The sequence below is a fragment of the Manacus vitellinus genome, unplaced genomic scaffold (assembly GCF_001715985.3).
Source record: "Manacus vitellinus isolate BGI_N305 unplaced genomic scaffold, ASM171598v3 scaffold_24_pilon, whole genome shotgun sequence".
NCBI lineage: Eukaryota > Metazoa > Chordata > Aves > Passeriformes > Pipridae > Manacus > Manacus vitellinus.
The window spans coordinates 6,206,090-6,226,058 of record NW_021939798.1 but is presented as its reverse complement, the minus strand read 5'-3'; the positions used below and the strand labels follow the sequence as shown (position 1 = coordinate 6,226,058).

At 48.8% G+C, this 19,969-nt stretch overlaps 1 protein-coding gene across 1 annotated transcript in view; it reads right to left on the bottom strand.

The window, feature by feature from the left end:
• The window catches only part of HID1 (HID1 domain containing), a 30,614-nt gene that overhangs the window by 7,149 nt on the left and 3,496 nt on the right, over nt 1–19,969 (bottom strand). The window contains exons 3-14 of the mRNA XM_029960078.1: nt 12,788–12,937; nt 10,325–10,495; nt 7,237–7,350; nt 5,555–5,661; nt 4,981–5,097; nt 4,181–4,403; nt 3,743–3,799; nt 3,506–3,646; nt 3,031–3,121; nt 2,225–2,376; nt 912–990; nt 108–280 (exon numbers count right to left, since the gene is read on the bottom strand). Coding sequence (XP_029815938.1) covers nt 108–280; nt 912–990; nt 2,225–2,376; nt 3,031–3,121; nt 3,506–3,646; nt 3,743–3,799; nt 4,181–4,403; nt 4,981–5,097; nt 5,555–5,661; nt 7,237–7,350; nt 10,325–10,495; nt 12,788–12,937 — 1,575 coding nt within the window. The remainder of the gene's footprint in view (nt 1–107; nt 281–911; nt 991–2,224; nt 2,377–3,030; nt 3,122–3,505; nt 3,647–3,742; nt 3,800–4,180; nt 4,404–4,980; nt 5,098–5,554; nt 5,662–7,236; nt 7,351–10,324; nt 10,496–12,787; nt 12,938–19,969) is intronic.

Below are 19,969 nucleotides of genomic sequence, written 5' to 3'. Positions count from 1 at the left end.
TAGCTGATTTCTACATTTCTCACCTCATCTGTTTGGACTTTCTCTGAACTTCCATCTCATGTTCTCTTGGACTAAACTGGTGCAAACCTACTAAACACAGCAGTCACTTTCTTACCATCAAACTGGTACTGAATGATGTTGTTGAAAACTTCCAGCAAGAAGAAAACGAGGTGGTGGTTCTGGACAGCAGAGAACAGGAACCAGGTGGTGGAAAAAGCCTCCAGGAGATGCAGTAACTTGTTAGCAGCCACCATGGAGAGAGACTTCAGGTATGGAGACACTGTGGAAGGCAAACAAATGAAAACTGGAGAAAGAACCAAGGTGTATTTATTCTCAAAGATATACCACTAAATATGTTGGTTTTATCATCTTCCTACCCTGCACTTCTGAGAAAGCCTCTGAGAAAGCTGAGCCCAACAGGGTTCCACAGAAGCATTTCCAAATACAAAGAAGGGAAACGGAGATATTGCCTAGTAAAGGGAGGCACTGCTGCTTTTAGAGGGTCTTGCTTAGTTTTACATTAGCAATGGCATCTCTGCTGTGCCTCCTGAAAAGCTTCTCAACTGAAGCCACTTGGACACTCAGCCCAAGGGAAGCCACTGCCACCGTGGGGAGGTGGCACTCCCTGCTGGAAAGGAACAGCACTGCCAAACGCACCAGGAGTACTGGTAAATGTCTTTCTGCCACCCCAAATGGGCTCCAGGACTCTGCTGTCCCCGCCTCTGCCCCATCTGACCCTGCAGCAGGCCGGATCTGCATCTGGCACCTCCAGCACAGACTGGAAAGGATGAGCTTCCAGCAGTGGGCACTGGTCAGTGTTAGGGGACACAGGCAGGGGTGCAGAGAGAGGGGAGTGAGAGCAGCCATCCCTGTCCCTGCTGCAGGCTGTGGTCTCACCCCACAGTGCTCACCGTTCACTACAATGGTGAGCAGGCAGTCGAAGAGAGGCTGCAGCCGCTGGTGCCCGCTCGTGATGATCTTGTGAAAGACCTGTGGAAGGAAGGAGTTCTTGAGCAAGGTTGTACCTTACTGAAAGCACCCTCTCAACCAAAACCAGTGCCACCCCCACACTAATCGCTTCCTGACACCATTCCTTCCTAGGCAGGGCCCTGCACGCTCCACAATTACACAGGTGGGGAAGGCTGCTCTCGCTGCAGACTCGCACTCCACGAGTACAAGCTTTCATTTGCAAGGAATCCTTTGGGAACATGATTAGGGCCCCACAACACCACAAACAGAAACTGACTGTGAGCTGTTCCACAATGTTCAGGCAGCCTGGGACAAAACTAAACCACCAGGAAGTAAGAGACATCTTTACTTCCAATGGATTTTGACTTTGAACCCTTATGAGAGCTGTTTGAAATGTTACAGAATTAATCATTTTACAGTTGATTTTAGCGTGAACTTCTAACTCAAATGTTTGTACTATTTTTAACTACACCCTCAGACATGGAAAGATTCAACTGCCTTGTAACCAGTTCAGACATTCCCAGTCTTGGCCTTTCCAACTCTAGCTGGCATGTCTGAGATTAATGGAATGTAATAGCAAAACACATAGTGTCAAGTGCAGTTGTGGTGGACAGGTTTCTTCCTACTCCTTCTAATGGGAATCTCCTTTTGGAGGTTTATGAGAAGCTGTTGAGATAACTCTTTTCTGGCAAACAAGCACTAACATGACAGGAGGGAACCACCCAAGGCTGGTACTGCAAAGCATACAGCTTTTGTAGGCAGTGCTGTGGGCAGACTGAAAGGCGAATGAAACCTTGCAGCAACACAAAGCTGGAGGGCTGAGCTTGGTATCACTGTTGTTCCCACTGACAGATGTGCTCCACACAACCCTGGTTACCTGGCACAGAGCCAGATCTCCTGCCTTCCCCATCTACAGTCAAGTCTGGTACAGGCCATGCTCCCATCCCACTCATGCCAGTCCCAGAGTCCTCTGGACACCAGCCCAGCACCATCAGGAATCCTGTTCTTTGGGATCATCTCATGCAGATGGAATTGCACCTCTTGGAATTCCAACCAACCACCTGCCAGACACATCACTTCAGGTTAACAGTGTGCAAAGATCCCGCCAGTGCTTAGATGCATCCCACACACTTTCTGGCTACTCAGGGGGCTTCCAGTCTAGGGAGGGTGAGTACACTGAAGGAGGACAATTGTTTGGGAAGGTATGAAGCAGGAGCTGGGAGGGTCAGAGGAGAACTGCTGGAGCTATACTCACTATGATGAGCAGATCTGCATGTGTCCCTGTGAAGACAGGGATATCCATAGGCACTCGGACAGAATACGGCTTGTTCAGGCGAACCCCAAAGTTACGCTCCCCACTGAGAAGCAGCAGGATAAAGACCCCAATGTGCATCAAGCCCACTCGTGCTGCAGGGGAAAAAAAACCAGAAAAACTCCACGTGTCACAGTGAGGCCAGGGGAATCCTGAGACAGAGGGGCAGTGAGGAGGGAGGAGAAACATTATGGGACTGAAAAATAGTGCACAGACTAAACTATCCTGATAAGGGACATCCCACAGAACTCCCTCTGTTGTCAGTGCCAGTGTCCTTCCCAAGCACATTTATGGGGCCACTACAGTGTTAAACCTTGGACAGATCATGTTTTTCTTCATTATATTCTTGATATAAACCTCTCATCATAGTAGGGAAGATCTGACTTCTCTCCACTACAGAGTGACAAGAGTTATACCTGATTTATTCCCAAGGCAAGAGAGGATTGCTCATTTCTCCCTCCTCATGGGAGCAGGGACACAGTTTTCAACATGAGGACTCAATACGAGTTAACACATGCTAAGGAAGAATCTCCCTTCCCTATATTATGGGACAGATCATGTCCTGCTTCTAGTCTGTTAGAAACATTAAAACCCAACTAACTGAACCACTCTACTCCATGTCTTAGAAGGTCAGGAACATACACTTGAGATGCTGTCACATGTAAGTGGTAGAGAGGAAATATCTTAAAAACATTCTAGCTCCACTGTCAAGCACAAACCATACCAAATATTGAAAACAACCAACTTACACTGGTCTGCTCTGGCATCATTGAGAAAGTACAAGATTGGGACAAGAATGTCCAGAACGTCGCTACTCTTCAGCACAAAGAATAGGAATTTCTGGAAGAAAAGGGAGGATTTCAGACAATCACAAGCATATTTGGTTTCCTGCATCATCTGCAGGACTCAGGAGAGGTACTCTTGAGCTAATTAGTCTCTCAAGAACATAAAAAATCCTGGTGTATGCACCAGCTCTTCAACTCCAGTGTTATTTGTAGGATTATTATAATAATTTCTCAAGCACAGACTTTCAGGAGCTGCAGCCCCCCTCATAGGCTGTCCCCACATCCAGACCCCCAGCCCCTGCAGCAGGGAGCAGTGCTGCTGACCACAGTACCCCAGAGCCACTGCTAACTACCCACCACAGCCCTTCACCGGGGCTCGGTCCAGCCAGAGCCACACCAGACAAGGTGGGGCAAAACCCAGCAACAAGCAGATCCACACCTTGTTGAAGTCACAGAGTTTCCAGAAGAGGACGAGGAGTTCCTGATGGAATTGGATCTTCTTGGCAGAGTTTGGCAGGTAGGTCTGGACCAGCGGGTTTGATAACAAGCGAGCCACTCCTTTCAGGATGAACTGGAAATCCTGCCAACAGACCAGGAAAGAGACTGTGGTGGGCCCAGGGATAATGCAATCAGCATGAAATCAGACAGGAAACAGCGCAGGATGGGAGCACGTTACCTCCTCTCGGTGTATCCTTGAGAGGTAATTCACAAACAGATTGTCTGGTCCAGGAGGCTGTGTTCAAAGAAAAGGAGGGAAATGCTTACTGGCAACAAAGTTTATTCAGGAAGTCAGTGTGACCACTAATGTCCCTCACTTCAGCTTTCCTCTGACTGATCCAGTTTTAAATGCAAGGAGACAGAGCGCAGGGAATAGTAAAGTCAGGGGCTTTTCACTTACATGCTCCCTATTCAAGGCAGTGACCAAAATCCAGTGTTTTGGTCATGTACAGGTGTTTAGTGGCCTACAGGACTGAAGTAGGACCAGATTAGAGAGAGCAGACTGCAGGGGGAGGAGCAGTGCTGGGCCCCACAGCTCAGCATTCAATACAAGTTGGTGCGGGAGGACCCCAGGGAGTTCAGGAGAGCAGCAAATACAGACCCCAGTGTCACTCACATCCACATCATCCATGGCTGTGCCAGTGGTCGTGCCATCCACGGTGGGACTTGAACTGGTGGAGCTGTCATAGTCCAAAGTGACAATCAGCACCTGGGCCGCCTCCTCCACCAGAGGCTCGCGGTAGTCAGAGAAGAGCAGGTGGTTGTAGGGAATCCCGTAACCCACCGGGTCGTAGGCACAGACAATGTTCAGGAGAGAGGTGAAGAGTGGGAGTGCATGTCTGAGGAGGAGAAAACACTTTCAGAAGGCAGAAGCAGGAAAATAAAGGTGCTGCCTTTAGGGAGGGACAGGCATCCCTCTCCCCCCGAAGTCATGATAAAATACCATCATCTTCTTTAACCTGGGACAGTGACCCATGACTGAGCAGCCCAGAGACAAGAGCCAAGCTGGTCTCCTGGACTACAGCTGAGAGGGAAGGGGAGATGAAAAAGGCCATGCGGCCTCCCAGAGGAATCCTGTGCAGCAGTGTGAAAAGGGGAAAGGACCTCAAAGCTCTCTAGGCCCTGGAAAGACAAAACTGTCTGCCTTCAGCTGGGTCTGTGCTTCCCAGGGTGAGTGTCACCTGAGGAGTTGGAAGTCCCAGAGGAGACAATGTCACTAGAGGGCGGCATTCATCCAACACAACCACCGGCTGCAGTGCCACGCCACCATCCCAAAGGAATGCAGTCTACAGCAGGCTACAGCCCCTGGATGTTGGAGGTAGCAAGTCCTATGGTCCCCCATTACCAATACACTCCGTGAAGGAGATCTAAAGGTTTTTCTCCCCCTGGCACCCGGGCCCCACCCTTCACCCTCACCTGTTTTCCGTAGAGCAGAAAAACTGTACCCAGGGGTTGGTGTTGCTGCTGTCTGAGGAGGGAGGCAGGTACATGGCCTCGGAGAAACAGGTCAGCAGCAGCTTCAGCAGCTCTGTCCTGAGAGGAAGGAAGAAGTTGTCAAGGTGTGGAGCAGGAGGCACAATCACTTACCACAACAACACATAAGGAAGGCTCAGTCCTATCTAGAAAATCCTCCCCAGAGAGACCTAAGCCCATTTCATTTCCTAAGCAATACAGCTTTCACTGGCACAAAGCTCGGCAGAACTGCTGCTTACAAAAAGAGAAATCCAGTACAGAGCTCCCAGGCATTTCCAGAACAGCAACGTTTATCTAATTCCTGTTGCAGACACTCTGACTCCCATATCATAATACAAAAAGCTATTTAAAAGGTCAGCTGAGGTTTTTTCTATGTTGCCAGTCCTGTTAGCTCAGAAAGGAGCAAGCAGAAAGTCCCTTGGGAATCACAGATACCCGCAGAAGCTAAGAGCTCATCTCCCCCAGATCTCCCCCTCCTGAGCCAGTTTCTTTCCATTCTGCCTTTGATAGCTCTTACCTATTCAAGTCATGGATGTAGTTAGGCTGTGGAGAGTGGGCAAAGCCCACTCCTGCCTCCCAGATGTACTCACAGCTGTCAATGGAGTGGATATCTTCTGCTGTGTCCTGTGGGAGAAATAAGAGGTTGGACCACAGAAGGCAAGAGCCAGAGTTGGCAGCATTAGTGGTATCCAAGGCAGTTCAGCCACTCTCTCTACCAAAGAAACTAGCAGAGAAGCATCCAGACAGTTGGGTCTGTGCAGCATCTTCCCATGCCTAAAAAAAGCAGGTGCTGATGTCTTCAAAGAGCTCAGCCTTGGTGAGTAAGGGGTAAGAGAGATGCAGGCACTGTGCATGATGGAGGGAGCATCCATTTCTAGCCATAAGGGCTGACTTCAGTGGGAGGACAAAGAGCAAAACAACATGGGTGAGTCTCAGTTCTCCTTTGCCCATTCCCTCACAGTTCTTACTCCTCCTCTTTACTCAAATGCTGCTTCAGCAAATATCCACCATGACCTGTATCTCTGGGGTCACATGCTCTGCCATGAACATGAGGTGGTGGTACCATCTCTCTCCTAACCTGAAGTCAGACCAGGCCCAGGGAGGGAAGCCAGTTTGGCAAAGGCTACAGAGGCTGCAGGCAGCAGACAGACAGCCAACAGCAAGGAACATAAATCATTCACAATCTCAGTGTCTCATTCTACTTGCCCAGAGCACTGAAAAACCAGTCTGGCTGCTGCCAAGTGAAAATCACAGGTGCAGGTGGTGGGGGGAGGCTCTCCCAGGAATAAACATTGTCACCCCGACTCGTGCAATCCATCCCAAGTGACAACAGTAGACAGCAAGTCCATCTGTTTCAGCCCCACTCCAACTTACTCTTAAGCACAGGGGTAGCTCTGATCCAGCCTTGCCCCTTCACCCTCAGGTGACAGATTTCAACACTCTTTGTACTACTCAGAAACCTCAAGCAATCAATTTAGTACCTCAGGTTTGTCAGGGAATTTTGCAGCCATCAAATACACAGGGGTTTAGCATGCTCATTTTTAGTTTACATCAGAGCTACACCAAAAGCAGCGATGCCCACTTTTGCTTATAAACCAGATCTACAAAAACCACCAGAATCACTGATGGGAGGGAGGGAGGGAGGTAGATGCACCATAACCTGTTCTTAGCACACCTGGTAGGAGATCCCTGCTTCAGGCAACTCCTCTGAAGCATAGACCATACGGATCAGAACAGGTTTGTCTTTGTTGCCATGATATAAAGAAGGAGAGGAGGTGGAAAGACACAACAAAGACCATCTACTCATTCAGGCAAACAGATGCTTCCTGCCCCAGGCTGCACCAAACTGCCAAAGAAAGGAACAAGGTGCTAAAGGTCTCTGCTCTGCTGGCAACAACAGAAGAGCAATTGTTTTCCAGCACAACCACCTTTTCCTGATGGGTGAGCTGTATTGTGGGGGTAATTGCCAGCCACTCCATTTGGGACTCATCCAGCTGTCTCAGAACACCTGTTTTATAAGGCACAAACACCACACAGTGAACGCAATATGCTGATCAATATTAGACACTGTGGGTTCAATCTTGGCAACTCCATATTTTCCTGCCTGCAGGTTTGCAGGAAGCTGCTGGAGTTTTCCAGGATACCCCCCACCATGCAGCTCATCTGCCCCTATGCAGATAATCTCATGGTTTAACTCACCACCGTGCTCCTCCGGTGGCTCTGCACAGTGAAGTCGGGGCAGAAGAGCAGATCAGTGACAGCAAGGAGCAATGACTCAGCCAGTGGCCGAGCATTTTCATCATCTTCATCTCCCTGAGGTGAGAAACAGAACAGCATTGTCAGCCCAGGGATAGCAAAGAGCACACAGTAACACCAGTATCACACAGCAAGAGAACATACACTCCCCAAAAACACACAGGGACGCCAGACATTGCAAAGGAACAGGAAGGAGAAACACAAAAACCCAGTCAGCACAGGAAAGAAATGTTCCCCTGGATGGTGGTGACTAAACAGGAACAAGCTCTTTAATGACAGCAAACTGAGCAGACAAAGGCCTGGAGACGTAACAGAAGAGTAGCATTGGATGGACCCTGCCACGTGGAGATGGTTGATTTACTGAAGACAAACGGAAAGGGAAGCATTTACAGAGAGAAGGATTTTACAGTCACAAAGGAGGGTGATTCAGATGATGCACAGAGCCATCAAAAGGAAGAAGCCAACCAGCAGTAATAAGGTGTAAAACCTCTCAAAGTCCCACATGGGCTCCCCAGAACTGGAGGTGACAGAACCAGCAGAGGCTCCGTGCATCACACAAGGGCCACCTCAGCCCGCCACGGCAGAGAAGGCACAACAGCAGAGAGGATTTGCCATCTCCAGCGTTCAAAGCAATCACTCAAACCATGCATGGCTACTCCTCTGCAGCTGTTGCCACGGGAAACCTTGCCAGATCCTGCCTGTCAAAGAACATCCTGGATGGGAGGCCTTCCCCACCACACACTGGTGCTTGAGGGAAAGGCAGGGAGCAGGAATGGCAGGAGCTTATCTACCTCAGCCAGGCCTCTGTCAGCCTGTGCACAACACACGGCTCTTCAATCACAGCAGGCAGCTCCCAGAGATAATGGTCTGTGTGGCTGTGACGGTGACAGCAGGAAGGATCCCGCAAACAGATCCCGGATGCAAGGAGAGGCACAGAGAGGGTGGATAGAGCCAGCAAAGATGGTTTTGCTTGGGCTCATGGTCAGAGGTGAAATGACAAGCATTAGGGTGCAAGGGGATTTCTTTTCCAAGAACGATCTTTGCTGAGATCACCCCAACTGCCAGAAAAAATCCCAGCAGGCTCTGGGTACCACCACATCCAAAATGGGTGACACATAGCAAACCAGGAGATCTGAACCCAATACAGACTCCCTTAAGAGAGTGGATCCATGCTCTGGGAGCTCTGCCATCCATCACTGCATCGTGAAGCAGGTGAAGGATAATCACAGACATATTTACTAATGGTCCATACCATCATCTTCAGTTCCCTGAGAGAAATCAGCCTTCAATCAGCAAAGTTGTTGTCTCTAGATTAGACACGACCTCAGCTTCCCTAACATCCCAGGGCTGTATTTGTTATCCCAGCCCTACAGCTGCATATGGTTAAATGATGGAGCACACCAAGCACACTGAACCAAAACAGCTCCACCCACACTCAGGAGGCACAACAAGCAGGAGGGTTCCCCAGTCCAGCACACATGCACTGGGTTGGATTGCCTTGGGGTGACCCCAGCACTCTGAGGCTGAGAAACTCTCTTTTCTAGGGGCTGAACAAAGCAGAAACATAGGAGTAACAGCAGCCGGGCTGGCTCAAAGCACCAGGCACCCTGCATGTTGCTTCCCAAAACGAGCTGCTCCATTGTTAAGCCTCTCCAGCACTCCCTGGCCCCTGCAGAGATGAAAGGATGGGCAACCACCACCCTCCCAATCAACCAGATCACAGAGCAGGACTAGCAAAGACTTCCCTTTCCACCACCCAGAACTTCCCCTTGAAGTGGCCTCAGGTGAAGCAGATTAGAGGTGACAGGCAGACGCAGCACAAGGGGCAAGTTTGTACTGTACCAACCAGAATCCTTCTGGACAAAATGTCCAGAATACAGTTGGATAAACACATCATGTGGTGGGTGAGCAACTGGCTCACAGGTCAAGCACAGAGGATAGTAATGAATGGGGTAACATCAGACTGGTGACCTGTCACTAGTGGGCTTCCACAGGGCTCCATCTTGGGCCCTGTGCTCTTCAATGGCTTCATAAATGACTTGGATGCAGGACTTGGAAGGCATACTAAGCAAGTCTGCAGATGAAACAAAACTGGGAGGAGCTGTTGAATCCCTTGAAGGCAGGGAGGTCCTGCAGAGAGACCTCAACAAATTGGAGGACTGGAAAACCACATGAAGTTCAACAAGGGAAAGTGCCAGATTCTGGCCCTGAGATGGGGCAACCCTGGATGTATGGACAGATTGGGGAATGAGATGCTAGAAAGCAGTGCTGGGAAAGGGACCTGGGGGTCCTGGTCGATGGCCAGCTGGCCATGAGTCAGCAGTGCCCTGGCAGCCAAGAGGGCCAACAGTGTCCTGGGGGGCATCAGGCCCAGCATCGTCGGCCGGGTCAGGGAGGGGATTGTCTGGCTCTGCTCTGCACTGGGGTGGCCTCACCTGGAATGTTGGGGTAGTTTTGAATACCTAATTCTTTAACCACTCTTGCTCAGTTGTGGGCTTCATCTCTCAGGCTAGGCCCCTGGTTAAAATTTATTACTCAGCTCATAAGCAGGGTATTGAGTCATGATGCCCAGAGCTTTTCTGGCACTGTTTGCTTTAAATGTGACATTGTAAAACCAGTGGAAACAACACCCTGCTACAGTTTGACTTGAATCTTAAATCAACTTCGGGTAATGGAACAAGGTCATTTCAGTCTAGGAAAGTCACACAGCTTTTAGTACAGCTCTCATGTTCATTTCAATTCACACCTCCAGTTATACTGGAGAGGACTTCACTCACATACCAGCACTCTCCAACAGCTACACACCCAAGTGAAACATTTAGATGATGCAGCAACCTGTGCTGAACAAAGCAGCTGAGGGTGAGAGGAAGAACAGCAAGAATCAAAGGAAGGGAAAGAATTTAGAAGATGACACCTAATTTCTGACCAAATAGAAATAACTGCAATAAAGTTGCCCCCAAATGTACATAAGTGTCTCCTCACTGCAGCCTCCCCATCATCCTCCAGAAAGAATAAGTGCCAAGTAACAGACCCCTCCTCGGCCAGCCCCAGGGACAGTTGACCAGAAGAAGCCTCTCCAGTCTGGGTCCTCAAAGATGTAAGGCAGGATACGGGTGAGGAGTCGGCAGCAGTTCAAAACGATTTGTCTCTCCTTCTCCGTGTGGCAGCCGCTCTCTGCTCCCTGCACCAGCTTCTCCACAGCCTGAAGGAAACAAAACCAAGGCAGGTATTATTAACCTGGGCACAAAGTAGCAAGAGCTGGGCAGGTCTGTCCTGCTGGTGACACCCTCACATAGAGTTATAAGCCGTTACTAGGAGTCCATTTTCTCTCAGTCTAATGGTACAGGCAGTGTTGCTGTTTGAAACTGCAGAAATAGGGTTAATGATCTTAAAAAGACCTTCCTTGAATTTCTACTGTTCCACTGCAAGAGACCTCAAATGCCAGGGCTAATCCATGCAGCACACGTGTGGTGCCACGTGACACAGCCAGAGCACCAGAAGGCTCCTTCCAGCACTGCTCCCTAACACCACACACTGAAAAGGGCAGATCAGATTAATCAGCCACAGCACCCGAGATGCAGCAGGACCAAGGCAGCAGCACTGTGCTGCACAGTGTGAGGTGCTGGCAGGGGATGATCACACAGGAACACAGTCTGACAGATCTGTCTGTGCTGGTGTGATTACAGCAGGGACTTCTCCTGACTCTGGAGGTGGGAGCTAAGCTGCCTGTAACTGTTAAGTGAAGGGATACAGCCCCCAGTCTGTCAAAGTCCTGCAACAGAGGGGGGTTTCCCCACTGTCCCTGTGAACAGGACTGCTGTTCTGCAAAGAGCTTCTGGGCTGAGACTGCAGCCCATCCAATCGCTGTTGAAACTGCCAGTGGAGAGTCACTGGGATTTTCAGAATAGATGCAGGTCTCACCAGGCAGCAACCACAGCCCCAGGAGGTAGTGGCAGGAGGTTTTACCCACAGACAGAAAAAGGCAGCCTCCTTCCCCCAACAGCTGCACCCACTCGCTCTTACTCCCTCATCCCAAGGGGAAATAGAAGGAAATGAAACCCAAAACATTTAGCAAGGATTCACCTTGCTGCTTTTTAATTCATGAGGTCATGTGCCCCTGCTTATTTTCATGGCAGACTGCCTGGGTCACTGACTCTGCCAGCCTGCGTCACTGCATTAATGGGTGTTTAAGTGCTGTTTGTCCCAGGCTGTCACACACTACTCTGACTGAGCTGAACGATTTCTTCAGGCATATTTATGACTGTACAGCCTGAGTCTCCAGCCACGACTGTAAGCGACAGCTCAGCCACACTGTCGTGCTCCCCACGAACACAGCACTCAGCACAGGTCAGGGCCCTCAGCCTGGCAAAGGCACTTCTGGAGGCTGCAGGCTCCTGTGACACTGATACCCCAAGATCTAGGGCTCATGGAGAAACAGTCCTGCAGTCACAAAGTCTCCCAACACAACACATCTGTTTTCAACAGGGAGAAGAGCACATGTTTTAGTCTTGGTTTGGGGAGAAAGAAGAAACAGAGTCAAAGGGGTTACGTAGTCACTACAGGTCTCCTAAACCCTTCTCAAGTCCCAAACTGCAGATTGCCAGAAGACAATACTAGGGAAAAATCATTCCATTTTCCCTCGTGCTTGTATTTTTTCTCAATTATCCACTACATGCATTTGTCCGAGGTGCAATTCACAGTCAGAGGTATCTTCACTATGATTCAGTAGGTCTCATTCACACTTTGTACAGGAAAGAAAAACAGGATGGCAACAACCATTTAAAACTGGAAAAATGCCATTCCAAGTGCTTTTCAAATACAAATTCAAGCCTACTCTTTGCATGGCTTAAATCAGGAGCATTATTAACACCTGCACTTTTCCAGACAGAATAAGTCTCAGGCTGTTGCTCACCAGCTTGACAATTTGCCAAACCTGGCAGGGTAGGAAATGTGACTCAATGTCCCATGCGCTCCACACAAGGATGCAGCAACATCAGAAGCAGCATTAGGAATGTTCCATTATCACAGGAGAAGGACAAAAGGTCTTAAGATCTCCCTCGAACTTGTGCAGTGACAGTCTCCACATCCCTCTGGGATTTATCAGCTTGAAGCCAGACTGGTGCATGGTGAGATGCAATTTGATGCAGACAAGGAATCGGATGTATCAGCCTCACCACAAATATGCAGCCTAGGTACAAAGTCCCCTGAGCAGCAAGCAGTTTATACAGGCAAGACCCAAGAGGACAGGGTGAAATACAGGAAGGGAACAAGAGGAAAAAGGCTCCAAAGTGATCAAACACCAGCTGTGGTCTGTGTCTTCCACGAGAGGAAGGGCAGAGAGTTAGTCTTAGGAGGAGACAGGGACAAACAAGCACATTGTGTGGTACAAGGAAATAAGATGGCACCTGTCTCCCCTTGGGAGCCACACTGCTATTGATCCAGGGACACCTCCCTGCTAGCACAGCACCAAGGAGTAAGACAGCACCGACCTTACCTTATAGCACAAAGTTGCCAAGTTGGAAGGCGACTCTTCTCTCACCGCTCGGATCTCTGCAGCTGGTACAAGGGCAAAGACATCCTGCACTGAAGTGGCTGTGTCTGCCCAGAACTGGTCCCAAAAGGCATCATCTGTGGCCTCCACGGGCTGCAGAGACACAAACGTGGTTACAGATGCAGAACTACCACTCCACAAGGTCCAAACACAGGGGTTGAGCAGCAAAACATTCATGTGCCCAACTGCATCAGACGGGGAATCCCCAGGTCTTTCATGGAGCCACAACACACGCAAGGCTGCCTGTTTGTCTGCAACTGATGCAAGTATTCCAAGATCTTCACCACTGCACATGGGCCAGGCTGTTCTCGTGCACTCTGTCACCTTCAGAGCAAGCCAAGGATGCTCTGAGTGTGTACTGGAATTACTTGTACTGTAACCCAAGTCTCAAGGAAGCAATCAGGAACATTAGGGCACAAACAGACCCAAGGAACTGACAGACCCACCTCAAAGCACTTACAGAGACAATGCAATTGATCCTTCTGCATCAACTATTTTTAGGGAACTGGACTCGCTGCAGCCAGTCGCTGCCAAGGCTTTGTTCTTAAAAAGCACTAAGTGAGCAATCCAAAGAGGAAGATGGAAGGAGGGGACCAAAGCAAGCAATCCATTTCAGACCTGTGGTTTGAGAAGCTCACCCCTCCAACCCTGGGAACACACTTCTTCCCATTACTTTTTCTGCAGGTACAGATAATTTCCACTTTTGGCCGCTCTGAAACCCCACTGCTCAGGATGCTGTCCATAGGGACAGAGAGTTTGCCAGACAGCTCTGTACAGCTGGCTGCAGAGTCACAGCATTATTTCTTCCTGACAGTGTGGCAACTATTTAAAAATCAAAATGCTGACAACAACCTGGGTGTCAGGTTATAAGCAGCTGAACAAAGCAGGCTGGACCTTGCTTTGCCCTTTATGGCTTTGCAGAGCCAGAAGGCAGCGCTGGCCATTCAAGGTGAAGCAGAGGCTCAGCCACACATGGTCAGCTCTGCCTTCCTGAAGAAGCAGCGTGGTGATGACCTGCCTCTTCCCAAAAGTGAAAACACCAGCACTGTTTGTTAAACGAGACATCTCCATTACACAACACCTCAGGCACCCAAAGCCTGGGAGCTCTGAAGGATCAGGAAAGACTTAACTTTTCAGCCAGACTAAAACTGAACACAGTTTTTCCCAAGTAACTACTAATATTTGCCAAGAGACAGGCATTGCCCAAACACGGCTAGGAGTGCCCAAACCACCCAAGGGTCCAGCTACCTCCCTGTTTATGACAAGCAGTGTGAGAGAGACAGATCCACAATTTCAGCCAGAAGAGGAAAATGGAAGCTTTTCCAGGAGCTTTCCCAGCCATGCCAAGGTGTGGTGGCACGCTTAGGAGGTCAGAAGAGCAACACACCTGAGCACCCCCAGCCGTTGGTTTGGGGTGAGGAGGAGCCTCCTGCCTGCAACCAGCACCAGCTCCAAAGCAAACAGCACCTCGTTAAGGGCGATAATCAGCACCGTGGGCGGGTCTACCATGTCAGATGGGAAAAGGACAAAAATATGAATGTGTGCTTAATTTAAACAACTCCTGCCCACTCCCAGCTCTGCTGTAGTAGGCAGAGAACTTGCCCAGCTCTATGCTGTTTCTAAATGCAGCTCCAACACCACTTAGGAGAGAACAGCTCATTCACTGCTCTGACACTGAGAAGCTCTGCGTTGCCCCCTTTGCTGTCACCTCCTGAACCAACAGCCCCAGCCCACGGGCAGGTGATGTGTCACTACCACCAAAGCCCAAAAAGTGAGCAGGGCTGGCTGCCCCCAGACTGGTACAGCAGGTTATTGCCCTGCAGCTCTCTGCCTTAACGCTTCAGTGCTGCAGAGACTGTTTATTGCTGGTCTTGGTCCTGCCAGCCATGCAATGAACCAGCCCAAGTGACTCTCCACTCTTGAAAAACAAAATCAGAAAAAACCTACATGTTTTTAGGTATCTTCTTAAACTTGGTTCTAGTGCTGAAACGCTCATTTTATCACCACCAAACGCCACCAAAGCAAGATCCTACTAAACCTCTTCCCAAAAGAAAGAGCAACTTTTTCCAACTGGAAATGTTCAAGGTCACAGCTCCTCAGAGGGAATCTGTAGGAACAGCACAGTGTTCACAGCCTGACTTTCAGCTTCCTGAGCGTGTGAAGGAGCTGTGCTCTTTGTTACCTGAGCATGAAATGCTTAATGGAAGGAAAGCTATTTTGCACATCTCATCTCTAAGTGCACTGTTCGAAGAGAGCCAATTATTTGGAAATCTGATCTATGTAATGCATGAAACATCTTACACTTCCTACGCCTCTTTTCCAACCACACACCACAACCACATGTGTAATTGCCACATGTACGTCCTGGCCGCCTACCACAGCCACTCCCACCAACAACAGCGAGCAGCAATTGCTGCTAATTGGGCATCATGCATAAGTAATGGCTTCACTCTCATCTAGAGGGGAAGCAGAAAACCATTTCCCTCCAGCAGACACTGATCCCTTTACCTCCCACTAGCCTGAGGCCTCCTCAGAGGTTGAGCACAGCCGCTGTTTTACAGATGGCAACGCAACACGGACTGAAGAGCAGGGCCTCCGACTGAAATCCCTGGGAGTGGAGAAGCACAGCGGTGATTACCCAAACTGCAACATTGGATGTGCAGCCCTGCTAATGCCTCAGCTGCCATCTTGGCAACCAGATTATGCTAAAACACCGGTTTCTTTCATTTTTAATAGCTGCAGCAAGGCAGCTCCTCATCAACAGATGGTATCCCGTGTACAATCCTGGGACACGGATTCAGTACTGAGTCACTCAGATCCCTGCTGCCCCCGTTTTAATTACCAGTCTGGCATCATGAAGCTACTCAATCCACATAATATTCATCTCCGTGATAGAACAGTACTGGCTGTTTTTAAGCTGATTGTATTCTGCACACAGCATCTCTGGGGATCTAAATATCCATTTCCTCACGCTGAGCTTATACAACAGCCTGTATCCAGCTCACAGCAAAGGGAAATACAGAGACCTAGAACAGTCTTGTTCACCAGCCAGGGATATCTTCATTTGGAAATGTCAAGATTTAGGTACAAGTGTTGGTACAGCACATGCTGCAGTCACAAATCCCAGAGCACCTCAGCCTTGACAGTGCCTAAGCCAGAGAGCTCACGAGGAGCTGAATCCTCACCAACACTGAGCTTTGGATCCTCCCCATCAGCACAGATCTGTCCTCTTTCAGGGAGGGAGCTGCAGCACAGGTAAGAAAGAGCCTGACGTTCCTCCAGCACAGCGCAGACAACCAGCTCTGCACCAGCAGTGCAATGAGAATTAGAATTTCATCACTGCCAGAAGAATTGAGGGATCAGCAGCTCAACTGTACTCCAGAAACACAACTGGCACATCTGGAGAGCAAAAGAAGTTCCTGATCCCCACACACCCCACCACAGAGACTGCCGAAGGTACAGAGCTGACCAGCAGAGAGGGGCCCTGCTGCCCAAAGCAAGCTCCACACCAGTGGGTGAGGTGACTGTAGCCCAGAGTGTTGCTGAGCACACAGTGGGCAGAGCTGCGGTGATGTGACATCTCAGAGCGGGCAAGGAGGGAGACTTTTGCCTTCAGTTCCCTGGGTCAAGGTGTATAGACCTCCCACCTGCAGGCTGGCCAAACAAAGGTGAAACCAGTCCTACCCGACACCTCCAGTCTTTACTTCCTAATAGTTGTAAATGTTGGGTTTCAGGTTCTTTGAAGCACACCATACACAAGCTGCAGGAGTCACAAGAGGACGGTTTGCAAGCCTCGTGCCAGATACTGAGCAGAGAATTACAACCCTGAGCAGGCAAACAGGATACCTCACAGGAAACAGGAAAACAGAGTGGGGCTGACCACGTCCTAAAAACAGGAAAAGTTCCCAAGACACAGCCTCCCCCATTCGTTACTGTCCTCAGCCTGACGCCAGCACCACCTTCACTTTCTTTTTCAGACACAATCCCTCACAGCCTCAGACAGGGCGAGTGTTTGCACCTCCTCCCAGCTGAGAGCTCTCCGCCCTTACAACTTACATGGAATGCCCATTTCCAACAATTGCCCAACAGGTCCCCACCAGAGGACTGTCCTGAAACTAATTCTAAGGTTGCTGCAAACCATCAGCAGAGAACAAAGGGACAAGCAGCCGCTGGTCTCCCTCACTGTGTTCTCTTTTTGCTTCATGCCAACACGCCAATTAAGCATCCCACTAGTCAAGGTAGGGAGGTGTTTGGGGCAGGGACTCTTCTTTTCCTGGCACCTGACAGCAGACCAGGTCCTCCATCCCTGCCCAGGGTTTCCAGGCCATACTGCACAAGCTCAGGAGATATGTAACAGCAACATGCTCCTTTCCACCCCAAATGAACACAACTCTGGCATGTAATGACCATTCGTGCAGCACTTGATTGAGCTCTAGTTCAGGCCATGCAGCAGGGCCAGGGATTAGTTTGAGGCAATTCACACACCTTTGTACCACCTGTTTGTTAGCCACTGTGCAAAAGAAAAGCCTGAGGACGGACTTATTCAAAATATTAATAACTAACAAGATTCCGTTCCTGCTGCCAAGGATGGCAGCTCCACACAAGTTTTGGAACAATGGTAAATTTTCCCATAAGGTCTTTGCAGTTAGCAGTGCAGAATCAAGGAGAGACTTCATGAGTCTGCCACCAGTTCTCTGCTCCCACAGCAGAGACAGTGTTGCAAAGCAAACTGGAAAATGGGATTTGTAGAAATCTGGCAGGGAAAGCCCAAGATGAAAAGTCAGCTGTGTGGAGTGTTAGTTACAGTGCTTTTTTTAAGGCAACTTTGCTTTTCATCAACCTGAGACACTTGGACAGCTGAGTCAAGCTTGAACACTATCAGAAATGGGCTGCCAGAGACAGACCTCTCTCCGAGCTCAAGATGTGCTTTTATCAGGCTCAAGTTAACAACCCGTTGTACTCCTGCATTTCCACAAGGGGGAAAAGAAAGGACTGGAGTTTGTCCCTCGTGTTTGATCTTTCCTGTCTCTTTCAAAGCAGAGGCATAGCTAGCATTAAAATCTAACAGGCTCATTCACGAGAACAAAATTTCTTATCTTCCACTGGGTTGCTGGCAGGATTCCCAACTGACTGGAAAAAGAAAAGGTGCTTCCCCAGCAGTTAAGGCTCCCAGACCAGTTTCCTGCTCTGTCAAACTCACAATCCATTTCCCTTCACCTGTTAAGTAAACAGCACTTTTATGGGCAATTCGGGAGGACTCGTACATTCTCTACTATAAAGCACATCTGCTTCGTTATTAAAAGGATGGGCCCTACCAATTTAAAGGTGTGCAGAGTAATGTAATATGTATCTTGTAAAAATCTTAAAGCCCATTTCCCCATGTGTGATTACAAATATGCATCTGTGGCATAAGCTAATTGCTTCCTTCTGGTATTACTGCCCTTTTTAATCACTGAAGCAATTCTGAAGTGATTTTTCTTTTTTAATACTATTACACTTTCAGAGTTTCTCTTTGGCAGTTAAAAAAAAAATCAATTAAGTCAATTCCATTTGTGTCCAGACCTGGTTCCACTTCCAAGTTCTGGGCTCCACATGTGCTACAAGCATTCAAGTGTTACATCCCTTATAGATTTAATTTTTTTTAAATGCTTACATGGGAACACTCCTTTTTTAATTAACAAAAGCCTGGAGATTATAAGAACTTACTTTTAAGAAAAATTTAACTTCAGTACCAACTCTAAACCTTCACCAGTGAGTGAACAGTGCCTTCTGCTCAACCACTTCTTCCCACCAGAGCCTTAGGAACACCTCACAGTGCATTCTAAGCTCACGGTTTCATGTTACCAATGACTTGACTAAAATCTATTTGTCCAGCTCCCTGATGTCAGAGGAGAAGGCTGCAAAACAGGAGACACGCTGCTGAGGAAGCAAAGCATATCGTGAGCCAACAGCTTGGAAAGCTTTGGCTCTGCCCACTATTGCAGCCTGGTTTTGGATCCTGGGTCCCATGGACCAGGCAGTTACATGGGGGTTTTGCTGCTGCTGCGAGATCAGAAGGCTCCGGGAGAGCCCAGTCATGCGTTCTGCACAGGCAAACACCAGTGCCCTTCCACAGTATGTAAATATGGGAGTGCCCACACTCCACCCTTCTTCCACATGCAGTCTCACCTAGACCACAGAGACGTGAAATGAATCCAGCCAAGAATGAAGCTTTTGCTCCTTCCTTTATTCGGGGCCCCAGTAAACCTTCTTTCATTACACAGGTCGATAAACCAGGGGAGGGAACTGCTCCCTTCTTGGCTGTTGATCCGAGGGATTGCCTCATACAGGATCTTCTTTGTGAACAGCAGACTGGGCAGATACCTACAGGCTTGATTTACCCCCCAATCTCACTTTATAAGCATGTTTTCTTATGAAGAAAGGACAGTCCAAAGCTGAATGGTCCAAAGGCACTCTGACAGTGCCTGGACAGTCCAAAGGCACTCTAAACTATCAATGCAGAAGAGACTTTGAAGAAGCCCTTAAAACATTAATTCATTCACTTTTCTCTTTACATAGGGATGTTGTGAAACATCCACAACTGGAGGTTTTTAAGAACATATTCACAAAAGTCATTCCTGAGCAATGCAGCTCTAAGTGATACTGCTTTAGAAAGTATCAATATGTTTTTTCCAGGCTCTTCCACAGCCTTACCACCTATGATTCATTTCCCACTCGTAGCTTTCATCTCTTGAGTTTTCACGGATTTTCTCCTATTACCCTTTTACCCGTTTGTATCCATACCCTTTTCTTTCAAATTAATTCCCCATTGTTAACTATCTTTTTGCCATCAACCCCAGGTTTTCTTAGCAGCTGTTATTGCCTCACCAACCAAAGGTGGATTTTAACAGCTGCTCACCATCATAGCTCATAAGAACCTGAGATATGACTTCTCAAAAGGGAAAAATCCCTCTGCTCCTTAGATAGAAGGACAGACTACTAATTTTCTGCCAGTGTGCTGCTGCTGCTACTGGACTCTCCAGTTAAGATAAAAATTAAGTTAACTCCCAGGACAGGCACAACATCTGTTAGACCTCTAGGCAGCCACCCTCCCTACACACAGCCCTGACTTTCACTTAACTCCTT